At 40.7% G+C, this 24,733-nt stretch overlaps 1 protein-coding gene across 3 annotated transcripts in view; it reads left to right on the top strand.

The window, feature by feature from the left end:
* Positions 1-14,170: 14,170 nt before the first annotated feature.
* The window catches only part of LAMB2 (laminin subunit beta 2), a 55,756-nt gene continuing 45,193 nt past the window's right edge, over positions 14,171-24,733 (top strand). For all 3 annotated transcript variants that reach the window (XM_072420632.1, XM_072420631.1, XM_072420630.1), the window contains exons 1-2: positions 14,171-14,329; positions 17,024-17,159. In XM_072420632.1, the coding sequence (XP_072276733.1) occupies positions 17,132-17,159 (28 nt within the window). In that variant the 5' untranslated portion in view covers positions 14,171-14,329; positions 17,024-17,131. The remainder of the gene's footprint in view (positions 14,330-17,023; positions 17,160-24,733) is intronic.

The raw sequence follows: 24,733 nt of genomic DNA, 5'->3' as shown, positions 1-24,733 counted from the left end.
GTGGTGAGTAGATGTGCCTATGAAAAATGATGAGGCTGTTAGAGTTGAATCAGGTGGATGGGTAGAAAGTAATGCCATTACCGCTTCTTGGGCGCATGTAATTAGCTGACTGAACCATGTATGTGCTTGTCCATAAGGGTTGACAGGCCTATGATGGCCATGGGCATTTGTGCAGTCAAATTTGAAAGGTCAACCAGCTGCTCAATGGTTGAAAGGTGAACCGACTGCCCAATAGTTGAAAGATCAACCAACTGTGCAATGGTTGAAAGGTCAACCAACGGCTAAATGGTTGAAAGGTCAATCGACTGCTCAATGGTTGAAAAGTCAACCGACTGCAAATGGTTAATAGGTCAACCGACTGCTCAATGGCTGAAAGGTCAACTCACTGCCCAATGGTTGAAAGGTCAACCTACTGCCCAATGGTTGAAAGATCAACCCACTGCACAATGGTTGAAAGGTCAACCGACAGCAAGTAATTGATAGGTCAACCGACTGCTCAATGGCTGAAAGGCCAACTGACTGCCCAATGGTTGAAAAGTCAACTGACTGCCCAATGGTGCGAACCTTGAAGAACCCTGAAGACATGGGATCTACTGCAACAGTTGATGACCATCTGGCAATCAAAACTTCCTTCATTTATTTTCTCATTCTTGTCAATAATTGAGCAGGGGAGATTGGTGGTTGTTGGGCTGTAACCATTGCCCATGGAAACTGGAAACCAGTGTGCAAATTTATCCTGGTAATCACATGACTTCCAAAATACCAAAATCTATGATGTCTGTTCCATGCTCTACCATTGTATGTTCACAGATTTGTGTTTGGAGGTCATTCTTTAAAAAATGTCCTAAATGCTTGGAGATGTGAATGTTTGTGTGAAAGATTCATCATTTGACACTAACAAGGCATAGCAGAAACAATATTTTGCTGCTGGCTGTTGTAAGAAATATTGACACTAAAGAATAAATTTGATCACTCAATCTTTGCGTGGAAATACAAGGGGGTGCTGAGAAGTTCCTGGCTTTGCCCCCTTGCAGATGAAATGGAAAAATGAATGTGGAGGGGCATATGACAGCCTAATATCTTAGTATGTAACTGTGCAAATATCAGGTCTTTGCACTTCTTAAAACTGTTTTTTCTTTTAGTGAGAAGCTGTGATGGCAGAGGGACAAGCAAGTTTCGCATCTTTGTAGTTATGGGCTCATGAAGTTTTTGTTTCTCCAGGGAAAGTCAGCAAAGGACATTCACCATGAGATGTCATGAACACTGGGGGAGAAGTGTCCTTCCTTTACCTGGAGAAACAAAAACAAAACAAAAACTATTTACATAATCCAATAAACTGCAACTTTCCTTTTTATGGTTCACATGACCCCCCTCCCATAATCAACTTTAACCTTTTCTTTCTTTATCACCCACCCTAACATCCATCCTACACTTTCACAGCCACTGCATCACCCAGCTTAGCATCTTTTTTACCACCCAATGCTTACTCTCCACACAGCCTAACATACATCCCACCCATGTGTCGCACAAGCCCCTACAGCCACCTTTGTTAACCAGCTGAACCAAGTTTTACCCTCCACTGGTACCCTAACATGCATCCCATCCACATGTCAAACAAAGACCTACACGATCAACCACACCACCCAGCTCTGCCCTCCTCTTTACCACCCTTTCTATGCAGGTTTCATCACTCCTCTGAAGCCAGTTTACCACCCATCGTCACCTATGTTTCACAACAACCTTTGCTGTCAATCTGCTTTACATACCAACACACTACCTGAAAGGACAGTTACTCCACCCACTATGGGCAGCATCCACTCAGGTATTGTTCACCCAACACAACCTCCTCCATCATTGTTGTCCACTAGGGTTGCTAACCTTAACCACCCTCACACATAAAGCCCTGGCTAACTGACGACCCCCCCCACTACTACACTCTCATTGCTTAACTTGAGACAAGCCTTGGGAGTCTTTTGACAACACACATGACCATCTGAAATGTCACTCTTGAGAAACAAACTCACAACATCCTACTTGTAGGACCCTTGCTCACCCACAGAGCCACCACATGAAGTACTTTCAAACTCATGCAAAAAGGAGGGTCTTATAAGGCAGTCAAAGCAGGTACATGGATCCTAAGGTACAAGCTTTTTTTTGTCTAACAAGGCCGTATATTCTAACTCTTTGACAAGCAGCTGATATGGTGGCTCAGTGGTTAAAGGTGAAAATGTTAGACGGTGAGTTTAAGTGCCACATGTGGCTTGGGAGCTCAGCTCTTAAAGGACTTGTGGATGTAATCCTGGTTCTGGTGTTTCTTCAATCTTAATTTTGTCCAAGCCAATGTGGTTCATTTAAGGCAGTGGCAATGCTTCTTTAAACACTACCCAAAAATGGTCTTGTATTAAACATCGCTCGTGAGAAGAGAATTCATGATCTACTGCTTGCAGGACCACTGCTCTCCTGCCAAACCACCAGCAAGACAGTGGCATTGCATTTAGCAATTAGGAATTAGGACTTTAGCTCTGCCAATAAATGTGTTTAATAAATCTGCCTTTAGGTTATCCCCAGTTACAAATCCAGGGACATTCTTTAAAGGCCCCACATGCTCAGATCTGATCTTTTTGATATTTATATATTTCAAAAACTTTTTGGGGTTTGCCTTATTTTCTTTTGCAATCTGGCTTTCATTTTTAAGTTTTTTCCCCCAAAGTTTTCAAATCATGATTGTGATCCTTTATTTTTATAAGTTTTCAATGCCCTTTTCTTACTCTTTATGGCTTTTTTCAACATTAGTTGTGAGCCACATAGGTTTTATTTTAGCCTCCTAACGGCATTACCCATTGGATTATATTTTTCAGTGTGTTTGTCTAGAACAAAATTGATACATTCCCATTTCTGCTCTGTGTTCTTTGAGGACTATAATCTCTCCCAGTGCAAGTCACAGAGAGCCGATGGAAAATATGCTCTCTTGAAATTGAATCTTTTTATCTTTCCTGGTTTTGCTCCCTGTTTACAGCTTACATTAAATTAAATCATATTATGGTCACTGCTACTCAGATTCTCTGTTACATGCACATTTGTCATAAGCTGTGCATTTTTGGAACAAACTAGGTCCAGCAGAGTATCATTTCTAGTTGGTGCTTCAATAAACTCTACCAGAAACAGTCCTGTATTAAGCATGACTCCTAGGAAGGGAACTCATGAGCTTTTGCTTGCAGGATCATTGTTCTGCCTTCAAGTGATCATCAGAAGCGATGAAAATGAGTTCCAAAAAGGAAGGTCTTGGAGCCTGTTGCAAATTAGTTTTGACTAATAAGGATGTATGTTTCTGACTCTGGCTTGTGAAAAGCATGGAATTTGGGCAGAAAGCAGTTACTCTTGCAATGGAGGATGTATGTGTCTTAGGTGCTCAAGGTAACAGTGAGTGTAGGTGTAAGTTTCGGATTGTAGAGGATGATTAATAGCCACCAGCCGAGGAACTTGCAAATTGTTGCAAAAAGGAGGGTCTTTTAAGGCAGTCCAAGCAGGCACATGGAACTTAAGTTACAAGCTTTATTTTTGATGAATGAGGACGTGTCTTTCTAACTCAATCAATAGCACCTCATCCGGTGGCTCAGTCGGTAAGGGCGCTGCTGCTGTGAATCTCAGACTTTGAGATCTAGTCCCACCTGTACCTTGGGAGCCCTGCCATTAAAGGACATGTGGATGTAAACCATCACCTTAATTTTCAACAACTTTTCCTCAATCATATTATTATTAAGCCAATGTGGCTCATTTAAGGCAGTGGCATTGCTATTTGCAATTTGGACTTCAGCTCTGCCAATAAATGTGTTTAATAAATCTGTCTTTTCGTTATCCCCAGTTACCAATCCAGGGACATTCTTTGAGGGCCCCACGTGCTCAGATATGATCATTTTGATATTTATATATTTAAAAAAACTTTTGGGGGTTTGCTTTACTTTCTTTTGCAATCTGGCTTTCATTTTGAAGTTTTTTTTTCCCAAAATTGAAATTTTGCACATTTTATCTTCTTTTTACATCTTTTGTTGTATTCTTTAAAGTTTTCAAATCATGACTGTGATCCTTTACTTTTATAATTTGCGAATGCTCTTTTCTTACTCTTTATGGCTTTTTTTCAACATTACTTGTGAGCCACATAGGTTTTATTTTAGCCTCCTAAAGTTATTACCAGCACCCTACATTTCAAGTGTCATAAAAGCCACTGAACTGCTGCCCCGTGGGAGCCATTACATGAAGCATCTACTCATAGAAACCCAATAAAGAATTAATGGGGGTGGCAGTGAGGGGTTCAGTCATTGCGACCTGCTGCCAGATCTGCAAATGTAGGGTCCTTTAAAACCAGAACTGCATTGTGGGCAAGGTGCCAGCCGCCAGGAGCCAAGTACAAATGTTTGTTCCCACTGCAGGTTTTACCCGACCACAAATATTTTCTATAAATCAGAAGTTGATCTTGATTTGAGTCATTTAGATTGTTCAGACTGGTAAATAATGTGGCATTTACTGCTGCCAAGCTCCTGTCAGCAACTTCTAGGTGCCCCAGAGTAGTAACCACTGGGCATGTGCAAATACTTGTGCGTGTGACTGTGGATGGAAGCGGAGTTTTCTTTTATCCTAACTTCTATAGATTGTAAGCTCTTCGGTGCAGAGTCCTCTCCTCCTCCTGTGTCACTGTATCTGTCTGTCATTTGCAACCCCTATTTAATGTACAGCGCTGCCTAATATGTTGGTGCTATATAAATACTGTTATATATTAATATGGAATGATGTAAGTTTTGTATTCAGGGTAGATAACCTCTCATGGATGCTGCATTAAGTGTCTGAGAAATGTGCGGTAATTATATAAATGAATTCATTGGTTCCAATGTTTGATTGATTGATATGCTGATGTCAGTCAGGGCTTCAGCCTTAACATTGAACAATATTCTATCATCTCCACACCTGCAGAGTTTAATTGTACAAATTCCTGCCAACTCCTGCAGTGGAAGGGTTAATCCCGACACACTGCACACTTATCCTGTACTGATAACAAGGAATACCAGAACTCGTTATCTCTGTCATCTGCGTCATTACCAGGAACGGCTTACACTATACATCCCAATCATTGTCCAAACTGATAGGGCAGAATAATGTGAACCCAACACATAGGACATAAGAATACCGAGATTTACACCTGAGACGTGGTACTGTGCAGAGTGCACACATATACAGAATAAGAACAGATACTGAGAATTACATCCAGCTGTTTCCTAGCCCGGGAAGCTAACATCCATTCTCACACGTCACACAAGCACCTACACTTTCACAGCCACCTTTGTCACACAGCTGAACACAGTCTACTCTCTACTTTAGCACCCAATGCCCTTGTACCCTAACATTCATGCCACATCAACACTCAACTTTGAGCCCTATGGAGTCTACAAGGGATGCACGTCACCAATCAGTTGCAAGTCTCGGGAGTCATTTGTCAACCATGTGAAACGTCGCCGGCGGGATTCGAACTCATGACTTACTGCTTGGCGGACCGTTGCTTTCCTAGTGAGCCACCAGCCCAGGAACTTGTATAGTGTTGCAAAAAGGGGGGTCTTATAAGGCAGTCCAAGTAGGCACATGGAACCTAAGTTACAAGCTTTTATTTTGATGAATAAGGTGCTGTCTTTCTGACTCATTGAAAGCAGCTCATCTGGTGGCTCAGTCCGTAAAGGTGCCGCTGCTGTGAATTTTAGACTTTGAGGTCTAGTCCCACCTGTTCCTCGGGAGCCCTGCCTTTAAAGGACATGTGGATGTAAACCATCAGCTTAATTTTCAACAACTTTTCCTCAATCATATCAATATTAAGCCCATGTGGCTCATTTAAGGCAGTGGCATTGCTATTTGCAATTTGGACTTCAGCTCTGCCAATAAATGTGTTTAATAAATCTGTCTTTTCATTATCCCCAGTTACCAATCCATGGACATTCTTTGAGGGCCCCACATGCTGAGATATGACCATTTTGATATTTATATATTTAAAAAAAACTTTTGGGGGTTTGCCTTACTTTCTTTTGCAATCTGGCTTTCATTTTGAAGTTCTTTTTCCCCAAAATTGAAATTTTGCACATTTTATCTTCTTTTTATATCTTTTGTTGTATTCTTTAAAGTTTTTTAAATCATGACTGTGATCCTTTACTTTTATAATTTCTGAATGTTCTTTTCTTACTCTTTATGGCTTTTTTTCAACATTAGTTGTGAGCCTTAGTAGTTAAAAAAAATTGCACCTTAGGCTCCATGTGCCTTCTTTGACTGTATTATAAGACCCTCCTTTTTGGAGGGCATTTTAAGCACTTCTGATGATGTCTCAACGGTAAAGCAATGATCCTGCGAGTGCAAGCTTATGCATTTGCTTCTCAGGAGTCATTCCTAATACCAGTTTGTTTTTCCGTACAGTTTATTGAAGCACCAATTGGAAATGATACTCTGCTGGACCTAGTTTGTTTTAAAAATGCACAGCTTATGACAAATGTGCATATAAAAGAGAATCTGAGTAGCAGTGACCATAATATGATTTCATTTAATGTAAGCTGTAAACAAGGAACAAAAACAGGAAAGATAAAAAGATTGAATTTTAAGAGAGCAAATTTTCCATTATTAATGTCGGCTCTCTGTGACTTGGACTGGGAGAGATTATAGTCCTCTAAAAACACAGAGCAGAAATGGGAATGTATCTAGTTTGTTTTCCAGACAATCACAATGAAAAATATAATCCAATGGGTAATACCTTTAGGAGGCCAAAATTAAAACCTTTTCGGCTCACAACTAATGTTGAAAAAAGCCATAAAAAGTAAGAAAAGGGCATTCAAAAATATAAAAATAAAGGATCACAATCATTGTTTGAAAACTTTAAAGAATACAGCAAAAGATGTAAAAAGAAGATAAAATGTGCAAAATTTCAATTATTGGGGAAAAAAACTTCAAAATGAAAGCCAGATTGCAAAAGAATATAAGGCAAATCCCAAAAAGTATTTTAAATATATAAATAGCAAAAAGATCAGATATGAGCACGTGGGGCCTTTTAAGAATGTCCCTGGATTGGTTACTGGGGATAAGGAAAAGGCAGATTTAGTCCAAATTGCAAATAGCAATGCCACTGCCTTAAATGAGCCACATCGGCTTAATATTGATTTGTTTGAGGAAAAGTTGTACAAAATTAAAATAGCGTCAGGACATGATGGATTACACCCACAAGTTCTTTAAGAGCTGAGCTCCCAAGCCACAGGTAGGAGTAGAACTCAAAGTCTAACATTTGCACAAGCGCTGCCTTTTGCCACTGAGCCACCAGATGACCTACTAGTCAAGTTGTCAGAAAGATACGTCCTTATTCGTCAAAATAAAAGCTTGTAACTTAGGTTCCATGTGCCTGCTTTGACTGCCTTATAAGACCCTCCTTTTTGCAATATTTTGTAAGTACCTCGGGTAGTGGCTAGCTTTTCAGGCCAAAGGTTCTGTAAGTAGTAAGTCGTGAGTTCGATTCCCTGTAGTGACGTTTTGGGTATTCGTGTGTGCCAACCAAGAACGTCTGAGGCTTGCAACTGTTGATGAGACACCTGCCTTGGAGGCTAAATCGAGCTCAAAGTTGAGTGTTGCATCCGTTGTGTTTAACAAAAGGACTACATTGGGGGCTCCATGTGTGAGGTTGGTCAAGGTTAGGAACCCTAGTGCACAACTAAGATGGAGTAGCTTGTGTTGACTAAACGATACATGTGTGGAGGCTGCTGATAGTGGGAGGAGCAACTGTCTTCAGGCATTGGGGTGGCATTGAGCAGATTGATAGAAAGGTTTGAAACATAGGTGTGGTTGGGTTTTAAACTGTGTTCAGATAAGCCATGGAGATTGTGGAATGTTAGGATGCCAGGGCAGTGTGTGGTAAAGAGAAGGGTTGAGCCCGATGGATGGTAAGCTGGTTGAAGATGGCTCCTGTAAAAGTGTAGGGGCTTGTGTAACACATGGTTGGTAGAAGAAACGGTAAGCAGTTGGTCGTGTGACCCTTAAAAAGGAAAGTTGGGATGCATTATGTTAAAAGACTGAGGTGAGGTGTTTGTTGGGTTACACGCAAGCTGCTGAAATTAGACAGATTGGAAGTAAAGTTTTAGCAAACTTGATTTGACAACACAGTTTCTGTAGCACCCACCCTTCAGACACACCCATTTTACTCACCATTGTTTTCAGACTCTCACTAACTACTATTACTCTACCATCATCATTTTTAACATCTGTACAATCCAAAGCTTGGACCTACACTCACCATTACCTTAAGCACCTAAGACGCATCCATTCTCCGTCACACAATTCCTTCCTCAGTCGCAAGGGTAACTGTTTTTGGGCCAAACTCCATGCTCTTTACAAGACACAAGTGGGATTTGAACTCACGGTTTAACAATTGCCTAAGTGCCGTCTTTACCCATTGAGCCACTGGACCAGCTGCTTGTCTAAGGGTCAAAAACATACAGACTTCCGGTTCCAGTGCCTCGCGAACCGCCAGCAAGTGATAGCGGCTCCTGCTCACCTCCGGCATCCCGTGATACAAAGCTGGCACTTCTGTTCCTCACCCGCCTGCAGCAGTCACTCGGATTACTGGTGCCTGGATGGACCGGTTTCTGGAGCGCTCCTTCGTATCAGCTAGCCAGGAATCCATGAGGAAAAAAGACAAGCCCTGGGCCACGACTTCTAAGATGGCCGCCGCTCCATCATCCTCACGTGCATCCAGTGCTGCTTCATCTCAGGTACAATCTGCTGAACTTAATGATATCTCTCATCCTACACAAATTGCAGATGCAGTAGCTGCTCTGCTTAAACCCACATTACAGGAAGCCATTGATACTGCAGTACAAAAAGGCATCCAGTCTTTGTGAAAGGATTTGCGGGAGCAATCTCAACGATTAGATAATGCTGAACAGCGGATCAATCTGGGAGAGGATGATGTCTCATCCACCAGAGCTATTATTTCCGCGCTGGAAGCCAAAACACAAACACGTGCTCATAGATTGGGCCCTGTTTGTAAAGAATTGTCCAGCCCCCAACCGGTACTAGTGGCTTATTCTTATTATACCGATAGAAACCGCATACTTCAAGCTTTTCTCAACCAGCCCAATCTGAGGGTGCCTCCCTGCTCATATTTTCAGACTATTCTGCAGAAGTCTCCCGTAAAAGGCGCAGTTTTCAGCGTCTGCTCCATATTATACCGTCACAAGCGGCGCTTCACACTGGCTTTTTCTTTTCTCTTTTTTTTTTTTTTTTCTCCATTTTTCTGATGATCAGGGGAGCAAGTATTCTGTCACCTCTGCTGAGGAGGCAGAAAGTCTGGTGCATGCCCTGCTGTCTGATGCGGCATCTACCCAATCTGAAAAAAAGTACGCTTCACCACCACCTTCTGCTGCGCATTCGTTAATTCTGGTGTATTCTCCAAAGCAATCTAAGCAGCCGGGAACACCATCCACTAAGAGGATTTGTGATGCCCACCGTTCTGAGCTGTTGTCCAAGGCGAGATAAATTGGAAAGAACTTTGCTCTGTTTCAAAGTGCCTTTTTTTTGGTTTCTTTTTGAAATCACACCTTTATGATTCCCATTATGTGAGGTGCGAGCCTGCCTCCAACGATATTGTAATGTTTTTGATGATGCAACTGCCTTGTTTTTTTTTCCATTGCTTTGTGAGGAAAAAAGGAAAGTCATTCCTTCATATTGTCTGTCTTCTCCCTTATGTTTTCTTGATGTTCCCTATCTGTTTTGATGTTTTTATCCCTGAAACACTCATTCTATACGGTCACACAGCCGATATGACCTTTGTGCCTACTGTGTTTGGTTTGTTCATTGCAAGCTATGTATGCTGATTGTGCTATTTACTAGGCCACTGTACTGGTGCGACTTAACGCCACAATTCTCCTCACTACCTGTGTTTATCATACTGCTGTTATATTATAATTGGTCTATTTCATATTTCATATAAGCCCTTCCTCTGTACTCTATGCAAATAATTTCCTGGAATGTTAAGGGTTTGCGTTCCCCTAACAAACGCATGTCTGTACTCCGTCATTTAAAAAGACTGAAGGCAGATTTTGTATTGTTACAGGAAACACATTTAGGTGGCAGTGATTTTCATGAACTGAAAAAATTATGGGTAGGAGAAGTTTATGGTACCCCTTCTGATGACTGGAAAGCCGGGGCGATGATTCTGCTCCATAGGTCTTTTCAGGGCAAGGTTAAAACAGTGTAAAGTGATTCTGCAGGACGCATTTTAAAAATACTTATACAACTCCATGACCATGAGCTGTCTATATATAATATATATGCACCGAATTCACAGTCATCATACTTTTTTCAGGAAGTGTCCTGCTGGATAGCCCAAGACCCCACTCCTTATAAAATAGTAGGGGGTGATTTTAGATCGGTCATGGTGAACTCTCAAGCCCATGTGTCTCAGGCCCGCTTAGATTATCTATTTTGTACAGACGCCATTATGTATAGAACCAAGTCACCAGAGATTCATACTATGGTAATCTCAGATCACTCCCCTATCTCTCTTGTGTTGAGAGATCAATACCTTAAACGTGACTATGTACCCTGGCACTTCCCATCTTATTTGGTCAAGGACCCTGAATTCCAGGGAGTATTAACAACTGCGTGGCTCGAATATGCCCAGTATAATGCTGTCCATAGAAACGAGCCGATACTGTTCTAGGAGGCGGGTAAGGCCTACTTGAGAGGTAGAATTATTTCCTTTATGGTAAAAAGAAAAAAAACGACTTTGTCCCACTTTCTAACGGCGCAACAGGAGCTTAGAATGGCACAGCAGGCGTTAACAGACAACCCCACCCCGAATACTAAACAAACATGGTATGCCTCCAAACGTAAATTTGATTCCTGGCTTTCCCAATATGAACAGCTAAAGTGCAAATATAGATCCCTAGAATTTCACAAATATGGCAATAAATCAGGCAAAATGTTAGCCAACTTAGTCCGTACTGGCTATAAACCGACTTATATTCCGAAACTGCACTCACCCACCGGTGATGCGGTTACTTCGCCTAAAGAAGTGAACCATTGCCTAGCCCAATATTTTCAAAATCTCTACTCTTCCTCAGAGACAGATGTTCAGGCCAGGACAGCATTCCTCTCGGAGGTTGACCTACCTCGCCTACAACAAAATGATATAGATACTCTTATTGCCCCTATCACTAAAGAACAGATCTTGATGACTATTAATAACTTAAAAAATGGAAAAGCCCCGAGTCCCGACAGGTTCACCACTGAGTTTTTTAAAATGCTGAAAGATGAGGTGGTAGATGATCTACATGCACTTTATTCTGCTCTCTGGGACAGTGGTGTGTATTTTTGATTCAGTCAAGAAGCATATATAAATCTTCTCTTGAAAAAAAGATAAAAATCCCTGTGATCTGGAATCATACTGTCCCATTTCCCTGGTGAATATAGATGCGAAAATATTGTCCAAAATTCTTGCAGATAGACTGGCCAAGTTACTGCCATCTCCTATTTCTCCTTCTCAAGTGGGCTTTGTTCAGGGCAGAGCAGCAGTGACTAATATTAGAAAAGTATTGGTGGCATTGGAGATTGCAAAACCCCAACCTGTCCTAGACTTAGCTATTGTCGTGATAGACGCGCACAAAGCTTTTAATACGGTGAATATACCGTGGCTTTTTACGGTACTTAGGCACATTGGACTTAGGGGTTCATTCCTTAAACTGCTAGAGGCTATGTATGCGTCTCCAATAGCCAATATACATACACCCGGCTTTTTATCCAATCCCATTGCCCTTTATAGAGGGACTAGACAGGGGGGCCCTTTATCCTCTCTTCTGTTTAACCTTGCACTGGAACTGTTGGTCAGATACTTAGACAATACCCCTTTCTTACACGGTATACCGGTTCATGCTAGTAAATTGCGAACCGCTTTTTTCGCAGACGATATTTTGATCTTCACCTCTAGTCCCAGACTTGATAGTAATACTATTCAAAATGTGTTTTGTACTTTTAAAAGTTTTTCTGGGATGAAAATAAACTTTGAAAAAAGTGAGATATTGTCACTGGCCAGGTCTGCAGAGATTGCAGAGAGCTGGAGGGCGCATGTGCCGTTTAAAGTGGCAACGCACTCTATACTATATCTAGGACTTCGCATTGGATGTCTGCCATCATCTTTATACACATTAAATTACCCGCCCTTGATAACCAAAATACAAAATGAATTGAGACTGTGGGAACAATTGCCCTCATCGTTCCTGGGCCGTTGCCACCTGGTGAAGATGATGTCATTCTCCAAACTGCTTTACCCCATGCAGACGCTTACCTCTTCTACTGACCCATGCTGATGTTAATGCTCTTAATAGGGCTTTTACAAAATTTTTGTGGACTGGCAAACGCGCGAGAATTTTGATGACGAAATTGTATCGTATTGTATTGTAATTTTTAAGATGGTTGATGGCTCCTGTGAAAGTGTAGGGGCTTGTGTGACACATGGATGTTAGGGTGGGTGGTAGAAAAGATGGTAAGCAGTTGGTCGTGTGAGATGTGTGATAAATAAAAGGATAAAAGATGGCTTATGGCAGTTGGTCGTGTGAGCCTTATAAAGGAAAATTTGGGATTGATTATGAGTTGTATGTGGCGTACACACAAGCTTCTGAATTTAGAGAGTGGAAGTAAAGTTTTATCAACTTTGACAACACAGCTGCTAAAAAAGACGGTAAGCTTGGTGATGCAGGTGACCTTGAAAAGTGTGGGGTGTTTTGTGGGTTATGGTAGGGGGGTTGTGTGAGCTTTAAAAAAGAAAGTTGAGGTTAATTGATTATGTAAACAGTGAGGTGTGTATGGGGTACATATAAACTTGTGAAATTAGACAGAGTTGATCACCTTCATCATTTAAAAACTATAAAGAATACAATTAAAGATAAAAAAATTTGCAAAACTTTAATTTTAGAGAAAAAAAATTAAAAGGAAAGACAGATTGCAAAAGAAAGTAGGGCAAACCCCAAAAAGTATTTTTAAATATATCAATAGCAAAAAGACCATATCTGAGCATGTGAGCCCTTTAATTAGAAACTACCAGCTATAGACTTGGATGCTGTACACACAATTTCCTAGTCAGAAGGAGCAGAGCAATTATCTGCAACAGAATTAAAAGGCAAAAAAAATCAGAGGATTAGACCTCTAAAGCATCTGTGCAGAAGGGTCAACAAATTCCACCCTTTACCCTGAAAAGGGGATAGAAAGCACAGAATCAATAAAATCTAGTGCAGTAGAAGCTGTAGCTTGCCCAATTTCCTGGCTGGAGGACATTTAACATTATCTAGCCCAGGTATTTGCAGCCTGAATGTCACTGGTCTGAAGGGGTGTAGTGTCACGGGCACGTGTTGGTGTACCGTGCCCTCACCATTCAAAAATGAGGCATTTACATAACAAGGATGCGCACTCGCCATGGATAGCCTTCACTATTACCTTACCCCTTCTCCTTTTTTTTACAACTACACATCTGATAGTCTGACCTATTTCCTTCAGTTCTTTCAAATGTGGAAACTCCAATCCTTAGGGCAGCCTGTATTTTAGAATGCCAAGTACAGCACCCTACCAACCAAGTATAAAAAGATATATGGTACATTAAAAAATAGCATGTTGATGAGGGGGAAAGAAGAATCCAAGGAAGGCAAAACATAAACATAATAACCTCCAGCTTAAAATCTGATTACCTGTTATTATTGCTTATGGTTATTATTTAATAATAAAAAATAACATTTGCAATTGTTTTATATTCAGCCTGGTTGCTGTAGCAGAATTGTTTTAGTGTTTTATTTTTGCTTTTTTATAATTTATTATTTCATTATTTTGTTTGGTGAAGATGTGCAAAATGCAGTAACACAAAGCAACCAATCAGCGGAGTGCTGTGGTCAGATCAGCTTTTTGATTGGCACATTGCAATTGCTCTTTGCACGGCCATAAAAAATGAGCGTGTTAGGTGTCACACAAAATGACACAAGTGTGTGTGAATATAATGGGGACACAGTGTAACATGAGTGGGCTTGTGGCTTAGTATCCACCCTCACATTACTACACAGGCAGCCTGGGAACACTCCTGCTTTGTATTTACAGTTGCTTGTGTGTGGAAAGTTCTCTCTCTGCCACACTCTCTGGAGCCTCACTCCCTCCAAACGGTTTTTCCTGACTTTTTGGCTCAGTCCAGGCTGAGCTCTTGTAGCTGGTTGCAGGAACTGACAGCAGCCATCGAATCCTTATACTGGGGCGAGTCTGCTGTGTGACAGAGCCAAGCCGGGGGGTGAGTCTTGGGGTAGCACTTTGTAGGTACACCTGTCATTACATGGGACCCCCCATGGGGTATACAGACACTGAAATGTGTGAAACTTCCTTCACTGCCTAATCCTTTCCTCCTCTTCTTTTTTCCTGAACACAGCTGGGTAAAAAAACAAAATCTAATAAGAGCAGCTCCACATTTCTGTTGATTTACATTATATTCTTTTATCTCTTTCCTTTCTTATTCTCTTCTTATATTTCACTTTTTATCCTTTATTCTCTTTCATATCATGCAACTTGTTTTTCTTTACTTTTCCCTTCATTACCTTTTTATGCCCCTGTATCTTCTCTTCCTTTTTTATTTTCTTCTCTTTATCACCTTTATCCAGTTTTTTTTTACCTTTCACTGCCTGTTCTTACTTTTCCTTGTATTTTTATTACTTTCTCTTCTTCTCATATCTCCTTTTTCTTTCTTTTCCTTTCCTTCTCTTTCCTTTTATAATTTCTTTCTTTTTGTATACGTTCATCATTTTCCTTCCTCATTCTTTTTCTTGCCCTCCTTTACACTCCCTTTCCATAATTTTCTTTCTTTTCTTTTACTTTCCATCTCTCCCCTCTTTCCCATCTTCTCCTTCTCTCCTGTCTTGCTTTATTTTCCTTCTCATTTCCTTTCCCCTTCTTCTTCTTTCCCCTTTTTTCTTTCCTTTCAGCTCTCTCCTTTTCCTTCCCTCTCCTCACTTCTCCTATAATTTTTTTCCTTCACTCTCCTTTCATCCCCTTCCCTTCTCTTTCCTTTTGCTTTTTTACTTTCATTTCCTTGTTTCCCCCCCCCCCCCCCCCCCCCTCCCTTTTCTTTTTTTTTTTTTTTTTTTTTTTTTTCCCCCCCCCCCCCCCCCCCCTCCATGTTCATTTCCTTTCATCTTTCCCTTTCCTTTCTCTTTTTTCATTTCTACCATTTCTCTCCCTTTTCTCTTATCTCCTCCTTTAATTTCACTCTGTATTTTTCTTTCCTTTACCTCACCTTTTATTCTCTTTACCTCTTTACCTCTCATCATCTCTCATCATCTTTTCTTTTCTCACATTTCCCTTATCTCCTCTTTTATCTTCCTCTTTTCTTTTGACTTCCTCTCTCCCCTTCCTTCCTTTCATTTATTTCCCTTTCTTTCTCTCCATGCTCTCTCCTTTCCATTTCTTCTGTTTTTTCATCCTGTTCTATCTTTTTTTTTATTATTATTATTTTACAGCAATCCAAGATTAGGATGCTCAGAATGTACAAGCATAAAGTTGTTTCTATCATGTTCAATTAGACTGATGCCATAATTCTGTAACCTGTGACACCTCACCAATAATCACCAAATCTGTTTTAAATAAGGGACCCAGTGCCTTCTCTTGATTGGTAGAGCAGCAAGAGAATAAAACTTTAGCAGAAGAGTGATCTGTTATTTCACAGAATCACTCGTGTGACACGACCCTAAGATGTGATATAGAGTTTTCCTTTATTGATTTATTCGTTTTCCATGTTCTGGGCTCTGTAGACTTTATTGATGGACACTTGGAGACATGTTATTCTATATTGTACGCTGTGTTGTCACACATTTGCTCACTGATACCTGAAACGGTGTCATTCTTATTCTAACAAATGTTGCATTCAGATCTTCTGGCCACCTATCATCTCTATTGCTACCCTTGCTTGTATGAGTAGAAGACTTTCTAAGAAACCAGGCAAACAGCTAAATACACAGAGCTACATACATAGAAGCACTTTTACCTACTAAAAGGTTTTCATTTTTGTCTAGCCATTCATGACATTTACACAGCTCTTGCACACTACACTCATGGCTGGCACTGCAGGAGACTGGAATTTTCTGCTGCAGTTAGGTAAGACCTACGGGACATGCCTCTACCCCAGCCTGTGACTGGCCAGCCAAACGAGAAGCAGTAGAATGTTTTCTTTGTGCTGCTTCTCCATATCCCCGCCTGAGCTTTGTGGTACAGGAAATTGTGATATGCTGATTCAATATTGTAATATATGCCGATTTAATATTTTATTGATAAATACAGAGCTGTATTATTGTGCCTTTTATATCAGTTTGGGCAAATATAAACCCCCTTCTAACTAAACGTAGGAAAAAAAATATCTAATTATTCTCTTGTATGTATTCTCTTGTATTCTCAGTGGTATTAGAAAAAGGAGACTGTTGGGGAGAAAACACAAGGTGCAGCATTTTATTGGTGGACCCCTGCATCCAGAAACTGACTTTTATATAAATATATTTTCCATGGCAATGTAAGATAAAAACTCCAAAATGTGCAGGGTGGATTGAGGAGGAGGGGTAGTAAGGTGGGGGTAAAATTTGGTTTGGATATAATTTATCAACATCCATCAAACATCCAAAATATGAGTTTTGGGTTCCTGGTCCCCTGTTGGTTTTGGTATCTGTTGCAGCTTCTTTTTTAACAATACTTCCCTGCACCCATCTAGTTCAGCCCCTACATGTTTAATTATTCTGAATGCCATAATAAATATTACCTTACATTATATCATTATATATCCATCTCACATAAACACAGAACAAGGAGATAACTTGAGTTGTGTAAAACGCCTGGATTGAAACTCCGACTGGCAGCCAATGTCTGATCAGAGGCAGAAAAATATTTTCTTTGGAGGGAGTTACACTCGTCCTTGCCAAATTAACAATGAATTTCATCTGTCTCTCAGCCTGTCCACAGCTACTCAAGGATCACAAAGCCGACACGACTTCCATAGAGTGTGAAGTTAATGAAGGTGGTGGATTCCACATTGTGAAAAGTTTCCATCGTGTCCGCCATGTTGCCAGGACTTGTAATGATGGCCGGTATGTAACATTATATTTGTTTTTAATAAAAATCTTTTAAGGATTCTACAAAAATATATAATTATAATAATTATAGTTATAGTTTGATGCCAGTATGGTCACACTAAGGATGAATTCAAACTTGCCTCGAGGGTGTAGTGCAGGTACTGCTGCTTCGCACCCCTGAATTGTAGCTATTGTCAAAATGTAGTGTTTCACCTGCGTCCGCCCATAGGGAATGGATAGGGCATCAGTGAGTGGTACAGTACTGCCCATTGTAAAATGATCTAACACTGATTCATTAAGAACCAGCATGTTAATGAGGGTGGCTAAGCAGCTGTCATGGCACAGGGAGCTCTTCTCAAAGCCAGTCTGAAGTCATCCTAAAAGGTGGCCATACAGGTAACAATGGGGGGTTAATTCAGTTATGAGCATACTCAAACCATTCACCAACAAATGGTGCAACACACTCAATACTCTTTGGTGTCTATTTAAAAAGAAGTGAATCTGACATTCACCAAAACATTTTCTGGTGGAGGTATCCATGTATTTCAATGGGAAAGATTGATGCTCCATCAGGGAATGTTTTTAGGAATGCCAGATTCACTTTTATTATAAAAAAGCACTTGCTATGCTATTGTATATCAAAAATATGATTGGTAATTTATGTATTTGAATGCATTGATCTGTATTGCCATTGGTTGTCCAGCACAGATATTTTTCATACAAATGATAAGAAATAGATGGCAAAATGGCTAAGGCCAACCAAGGTCAATTAAATTGGGAGTCCCTGGTTTTATTTGATCAGTTTAGTCACATCAAATGATTGGGCCTGATTTATTAAAGCTCTCCAAGGCTGGAGAGGATACACTTTTATCAGTTAAGCTGGGTGATCCAGCAAACATAGAATGGATCTAGTCCAGGATTGAAAACATTTGCTAATAAATACAAATGACGTTTAAAAAATCCATTCCAGGTTTGCTGGATCACCCAGTGATTGAACAAACATATAGATGCGTGTGTGGTCACTATAAAGATTGGAGAATGTCTCTTCTCTTGCCTGCACTGATGGCAGCAATTTTTTTAAGTTTAGTCAGGGTTTCCATGAATCTTCATCACCCTGCTCCTGTGCTTTTTTTAACTTTAGGGTGCTTTGGCATCACAATGATTTTGCATTATTGCACGGTTTAGATAGCGGTGGGCCCTCACTGAAAGACTTTGTCAGGCTGCCTGGCTGAACGTCAGTGGGATTGGCTGTGTACTGGTTTGCAGCCCGGAGCTTCAACTTCTTTTTTTTTCCACACTCTTTTTTTCATAATACAGATAAGTGAAAAAACATTTCTGCTTTGGGTTCTGGGCAATGGATAAAACATTGTAAGATGTGGCTCTTGCATTTCCTGAAGTGAAACTGATGAAGCAGGAAGGATAGATGAGCTATATGATTTATACATTAACGTTCCCATGAGTTTGGAAAGAAAACACTTCATTAACAAGACTGTTTCCACCCACCAATTACTACCGACTTTATTACATCTGCTCTGGGATTCACGCTTTTCTTTTTTTGTTTCATCCGTTCCTGGAGCATAACAAGACCTTAAAAATAGGAATTAACCAGCATTCCCTATTTAATGACTTTTCCTGAATTTTGTAGAAATTATTTTTAGGTTTTGAATAGCCAAGCCTTTCTTTTGCATTTTGCAGAGGGGTTAAACCCAACCAGCCTATAATTTGCTGTGTCCGGCTGGGGAGATTTCCATGTACTTTGTCTCAGAGATCTAAGGAGAAGTTTTCTGCCCCAATCGAGTCATCCCTCGTCTATCCAGGACAGCAAGGCTCCCCCAGTGAACATCTAAATACTACTGAAGGGGGACATAGTCTACAAGATAATTTTCATCCAAAATAAAATTAGGACTCTCTCTAGATATGATGATTAAACATTGATCTGGAATGCCCATTCCTTGCCCATTTTTGTTTGATGGTTTTGTAATGGGGAGGTAATTTTAAGATACTTTGGCCAAGGCTCAATGCAGTTTATACTAACAAAAAATATTGTCAGTGTAAGCATCAGGGAGTGCACCCTTTGGCTGGCAGCTGTTAGGGAGTGCTCCTGGCTACATATCAACCAATGGGTGCAAGTGGTAACCTGGTAAATGATCAGTATCAAGAATATACTGATTATTCACCCTGTTTGTGCACACAAAGATCGATGTATGGGCACCCTAAGACACATCAGTCCTTTATTTGCCCACAGTAATCACCTTATTGATGCATAAAAGAACTATCCCCACTTTCTTGCATGTCCTGAGCCCCCTCCCCTTCCTTACAGTTTCTTGGATGATCTGCTACTGCATTACTTCTTTCACCCAGGGCTTGGCACAGACAATGTGCCATTGTGCCAGGAAGAGCAGCAACCTTTGCCCATGCACAGTGCCGCATAAGCCAAAATAGGAGCCTTGCTACTTGGCAAAGAGATAGATTGCTGGATAATGTTGGCACTGGGCATAGGGGAACTGGGAAAGCTGTGGCTGGTAAAATAATTGGTAACAGACAGGATAGGATAAGGCAAAGGTTGCCAAACAAGTACTCAACTGAGGTAGTGGGGTCAGTAACAAAGATAAAAATACTGAAAAAAAATGGGACCTGAGGCTTTGCAGACAAAGCAGGTGGTCCTCATCTATGAACCTTCACGCTTGTGAAATCCATTAAAGGAGGTCAATGCTATAATCAGACAGGGACTCTTAGCTGTGCCCCCAGGCCATGGAGGCTCAGGGGATTCTGCATTCCTACTTTGATCGTACTTGGCACAGGTGTTTGACTTTGACAGGAAACCAGTTAAAGAAAGCTTTACAACAGACAAGGAGACGGTTAGGGTGCCTGACGTGCAAGCCCCGATCTGCAGCTGTGCAGGGGGAGCATGTGGAGATAACGGTGCATTGTATGGCAAAGATTTCTCAATGGCTTGTGGTTTTCAGAGTCACAATGGGCTTCATGTTTGAAATCAGTCTGAAATCAAAGTGTCTTTTGTGCCCAACCAATCAGATGGTTCCTTTTCTTCCAGCGTGCTAAGTAATGTGTGAGTGCAACACTCCAAGTGTTTATTACCTCTTATAGGGATCACAGTACTCCTAATGGCAAGTTCTCAAAAGAACCAAGCCATCTTTGTTTAGGCATCATCCATGGTCACCAACTTGCAAAGTCTCTGGATAACCTGACAATACCAGCACCTCTTGTTTCAGTGCTAAGCCACGACCTTACAAATAGCATCATAGTTAGCTTGCTTCTGTTCATTATTGAGCTGCTTATTAGGTCTGCAGGAGGCAATGACAAGCTATTCTGCATGTTATGTGCCGTACCTTTATATATAGCTAAGTAATTGTTATCTGCAAACTATTATTTCAGCTGGGTGAATGGAGCCTGCAGCCCGTTTATTACTGCTTGACATTGTTTGTGTACTCGCCGAGTTCCTTTTTTATGACTTGTGTCTGAAATAAAAGCCAATTGAGTAGATAAAGCCCTACTCAGGAAAAGGTCTCTTGTGTGTCTCGGCTCCACCGAGGGGAACAGTATAAATAAAGCAGACCCTACCCTGCAAAGGTGATGCCAGGGCGGCCAAGGGCAAACAACCAACGTCTTGTTCTCTGCTGGCCTGGAATCCCCCCTGGAATTTACAGAGACCCTCCAGAGCTTCTTGTAAAGAATAATATTCATCAAAAGACCAACCTTTTTGCATAGGAGCATATAGACTAATGTAATATTTGATAATATGTTTAAAATATATATATTATAATTTATTATATACTAAAAATAATGTGATTTGGTAATAAAATCTGCTCTATTGATTTATGTGGTGAATGTCAATGATAGGTTCCCTTTAATTAAAATAAATTTAAAGATCTACAGTCATAGGCCTCAGAAACAAGCAACAAGAGAAACAAGCACACAATCATATAAGAGTCATATCTTTTTTTTATAAATGTGACCAATGACAGACCCTTGGTGCAGCACCCTTTATGGCAGCACCCCTATTCTAACTTAGAGAGCCCTTTAGTGCAGAACCACTCAGTGACAGACCCCCCCCCCACCAGTTATGAACCCCCCATACTGCAAACCATTCTTAGTGACAGACCCCCCTCAATGCAGCCCCCAAACTAACACAGTGGAACCCTTGAAATCATTTTCAGGTCTTCAGGGAACCCCAGCTATAATTATTGTATCCACAGCTCACAGTATATTAGCATGAAAGTGAGTGGAAAAAATGCCTAATACAGGTGGCCTGTGGGAAGTATGTCACCCATATAGATAGCCAAAAAGATCATTGGTGTCATTTATACTGACCTGATAGGCACAGATTTCTCATTGCTCAAGGAACCCCTAGCAACCCTCGGAGAAATCTTAGGGTTCCACTGAACTCTGGTAGAGGAACACGGTCCTAAACCAATGGGAGACCGCCTCTACCAGTCATGTGGAAGCAGTGGTACACATCACTTACTAATCCCATAAGTCAAACCCAAACACTGCAAACAGAAAAAGCTCATTCCCCTGCTAATCACAAAACTGGAACTCTGACTCAGTAGGAAGCACGTCAGACTTCTACATAGACCATTTCTTCCACACAGAGAGCAATTGTCCCTCTCTGCAGCAAGCTGGCAGGGAAGAGGCTTTTCAACACAAGCTGTGGCTGCTTTCTAAAGATAACAAACTGTAACACTTGGTTTGATGCACCTGGAATAGATTTAGCTTATTTAAAGTTTGGCTTTAAAAGACCCCTTGGAGACATCCACTCTCTTCTTCAAGTCAAATCACATATACACAGACATCTCTAGGATGATTTACTAGTGCACTTATACAGCAATTACTCTAAAATGCGCAAAAGGATGCAAAGAGGAAAGCATTTGATCTACATCCAAGTTATATAAAGTTATTAGACCAAATGCATCTAGAAAGATACCGATGACACAACATCTTCCAGATACAGATGGAGCTAAGTGACGGTATGAAAATATGAGCTGGCACTGTTCGACATAGCTATCTGGAATGTCTCTAAGTTCTCATCATATTGGTGCCATGAACAATCGTATCCCTGTTCCGTAGCCATTGCAGCTGTAGAAGCTCCGAGCCAGAGTACATACTTATGCTGTAACATAATTTTCTTGATATAACTTAATTTTCATATCATTACAAGTCGTTCTGCTCTGTCTATGAAAGAATGTAGGAAAGGGGTTGGCAAACTCCATCTTTCCAGCTGTTTCTAAACTTCATCTCCCATGATCCTTAGGTAGCGTGTTGTTGATTAGTAAAAGGCTTAAAGCAACATATTTCGAATGTTTTACCCCAGAGGAACCGCTAAATAAATTCCAGGCCTAGTGGACCCTTGCTAAAACCAAATGCATTAGGAGTCAGTGGGAAAAATGGCCCTTTCATTAGTTATAAGCTGATAAAATGTTCCCCTTCCAGTGGTGGTCTGAATGCCATATTTAAAGCAGGACTAAACCCACTGTCACCTGTCCTTGTTCCGCCATCTTCTCTCTTTTTTTTCGTTCACATTCCAATCTTCGGCCATCTTGATTGACCAGCCAGGATGTGGTAGATGTGCAGGAGTTCATTCAGTCCTGGCACCCACAGAGGAAGCCAGGATTGCAATCTCATTGCATGCGCAGCTTGTTTTTTTTTTTTTTTTGCAGTTTGACAACATGATTAGGCAGGTAAGACTGATTGTCCCTTTCTGCAATAATGACATATCTGTATGGCCAATTTTAAAGTGGACTTTTACTTTATAGACAGCTAAAATGATCTCTGGTGTCATGCTGATGACTCTGCCAAGTGGTAAAGACTCAAGAACTTTGCATGCATCATCAGATGGGAGGTCAATCAGCTACAGGATCATCTAGAAACCTCTAAAGAAATCCTAAGATTTCATGAAACCCCTGGTTGAGAATAATTACTTAATGCTACATTTATTTCCATATTCCTCAATGAATCAAAATGGAAAGAGAATGGACTAAAACTTTTTTTGGACACAATGCTGCAGTTTTAGACCATGATGATTCTGTGAAAATGAACAGTGACAGGAACATAATGGTAGACAAGTGTATAAAAGGAATGGTGGTGGTATGAGTTGTTTTTGCAGGAGTCAAGATCAGTTTAGATGTATGTTGCTTGATAGTATGGCCACACTGGTCAGAGATTGAGTTCCAATGAGGTAGTCTATATGTGAGATTAGGGTGGTTGGCTGAGTCATACCAGTTCTCCCCTGGTTGATGAGTGTGTATGTAGCAGACCCACAGATGTTCACAGCTGTGCTGGTAAAAAATGTTACAGATGAATTTATAAAATGTCAGACACAAGAATGAAAAGACTCCAGGAGATATGGACAGGAATGTATCTTCACCAATCTGTTTGGCGGTCTTTATTGCATTAGAAGTGGAGGTCTTGGTGGCCACCAATGTAGCACACACACATAGCAGTAGGCCTTGACATAACACACATGGTGCAGCGAACAGTGGTCATCCTTCATTAATTGGGTGCTGACATATCCAAATTTTCATTGCTGTAGGTGCTGCATCATGTTTATCGCACATCAATATTATTGGCAAAAAGTCAACAAGTCAGGATTAGTGTAGAAACCTTAATTTGGTCTATGTGTATTTGTCTTCTTAAAGAACTTCAGGGGTGAACATAGAGAGGGCAAAGTGTGTTACTGAACGAGGGCCTTGGATCCTCCTACATTGGGCCCCTGTCCTCTTCAGCCTTGCAAAAAAAAAAAAAGATGGAGACCCCAAGTCAGTTCAACGAGAGAGCCCCAAGTCTGTTTGGCCCACTGTTGGCTACCCCCGCCACTGGTAAACCTTATCACTAATCTCTTGTATAATATTAACATGGTAAAGTAAATTGAAATATTGTTTTTAATCTGTTCAGATCTGCAGTTTTGAATATTATGATACTTGTTAATTCTTCCGTAATTGTCCCACAGGTTGACAATGCTTTAACTCTATCTCCCCACTGCTCTCTACTGCATTGTTACCCTGCCACAAACCCTCTTAATGGAAACTATAAGACTGTGTCACCATTTATTATGCAGGCATGTGCAAAGAGAGTGGCTGCAGAAAAGCTGGAGGAGATCAGCCGCACAGAAATACATTTAGCCTTACAAAATTACTGCAACTCACAGACACTTTTCATGGAATAAAGGTTATCTTTGGACTGCTCCCTGTAATTCTGAAACAAGGACAGGGCTGTATATTTATTGGCAAGGAGATGATTAGCTCACTTAGCAACACTAAATAAAATATAAGTACATGTTTACAAATCAATTGGCAGTCAGTGTATTACCCCCAAGGCTGAATGTTTTCCTTGTAGAGCGTATGGGGAGGTAATGGCATAAATACTCAGCATTGGCCTTGTAACCAGCCTATCAGTTTAGATACTTGTAATAGATTTAATTAGTCTTAAAGCGATTAGATATTACTCCTTACACATACCTCCCAACTTTATGAGGGGGAGAGAAATGGGACGTGTACACAAGGTATTGTATGTAGAATACATACCTGTCATGCAGCAAAACAAATGGCTACAGCTATATGCAAAATACATTTTTG

This window comes from Pyxicephalus adspersus, chromosome 8, assembly GCF_032062135.1.
Source record: "Pyxicephalus adspersus chromosome 8, UCB_Pads_2.0, whole genome shotgun sequence".
Taxonomy (NCBI): Eukaryota; Metazoa; Chordata; class Amphibia; order Anura; family Pyxicephalidae; genus Pyxicephalus; species Pyxicephalus adspersus.
This window is presented reverse-complemented; position numbering and strand designations above follow the sequence as displayed.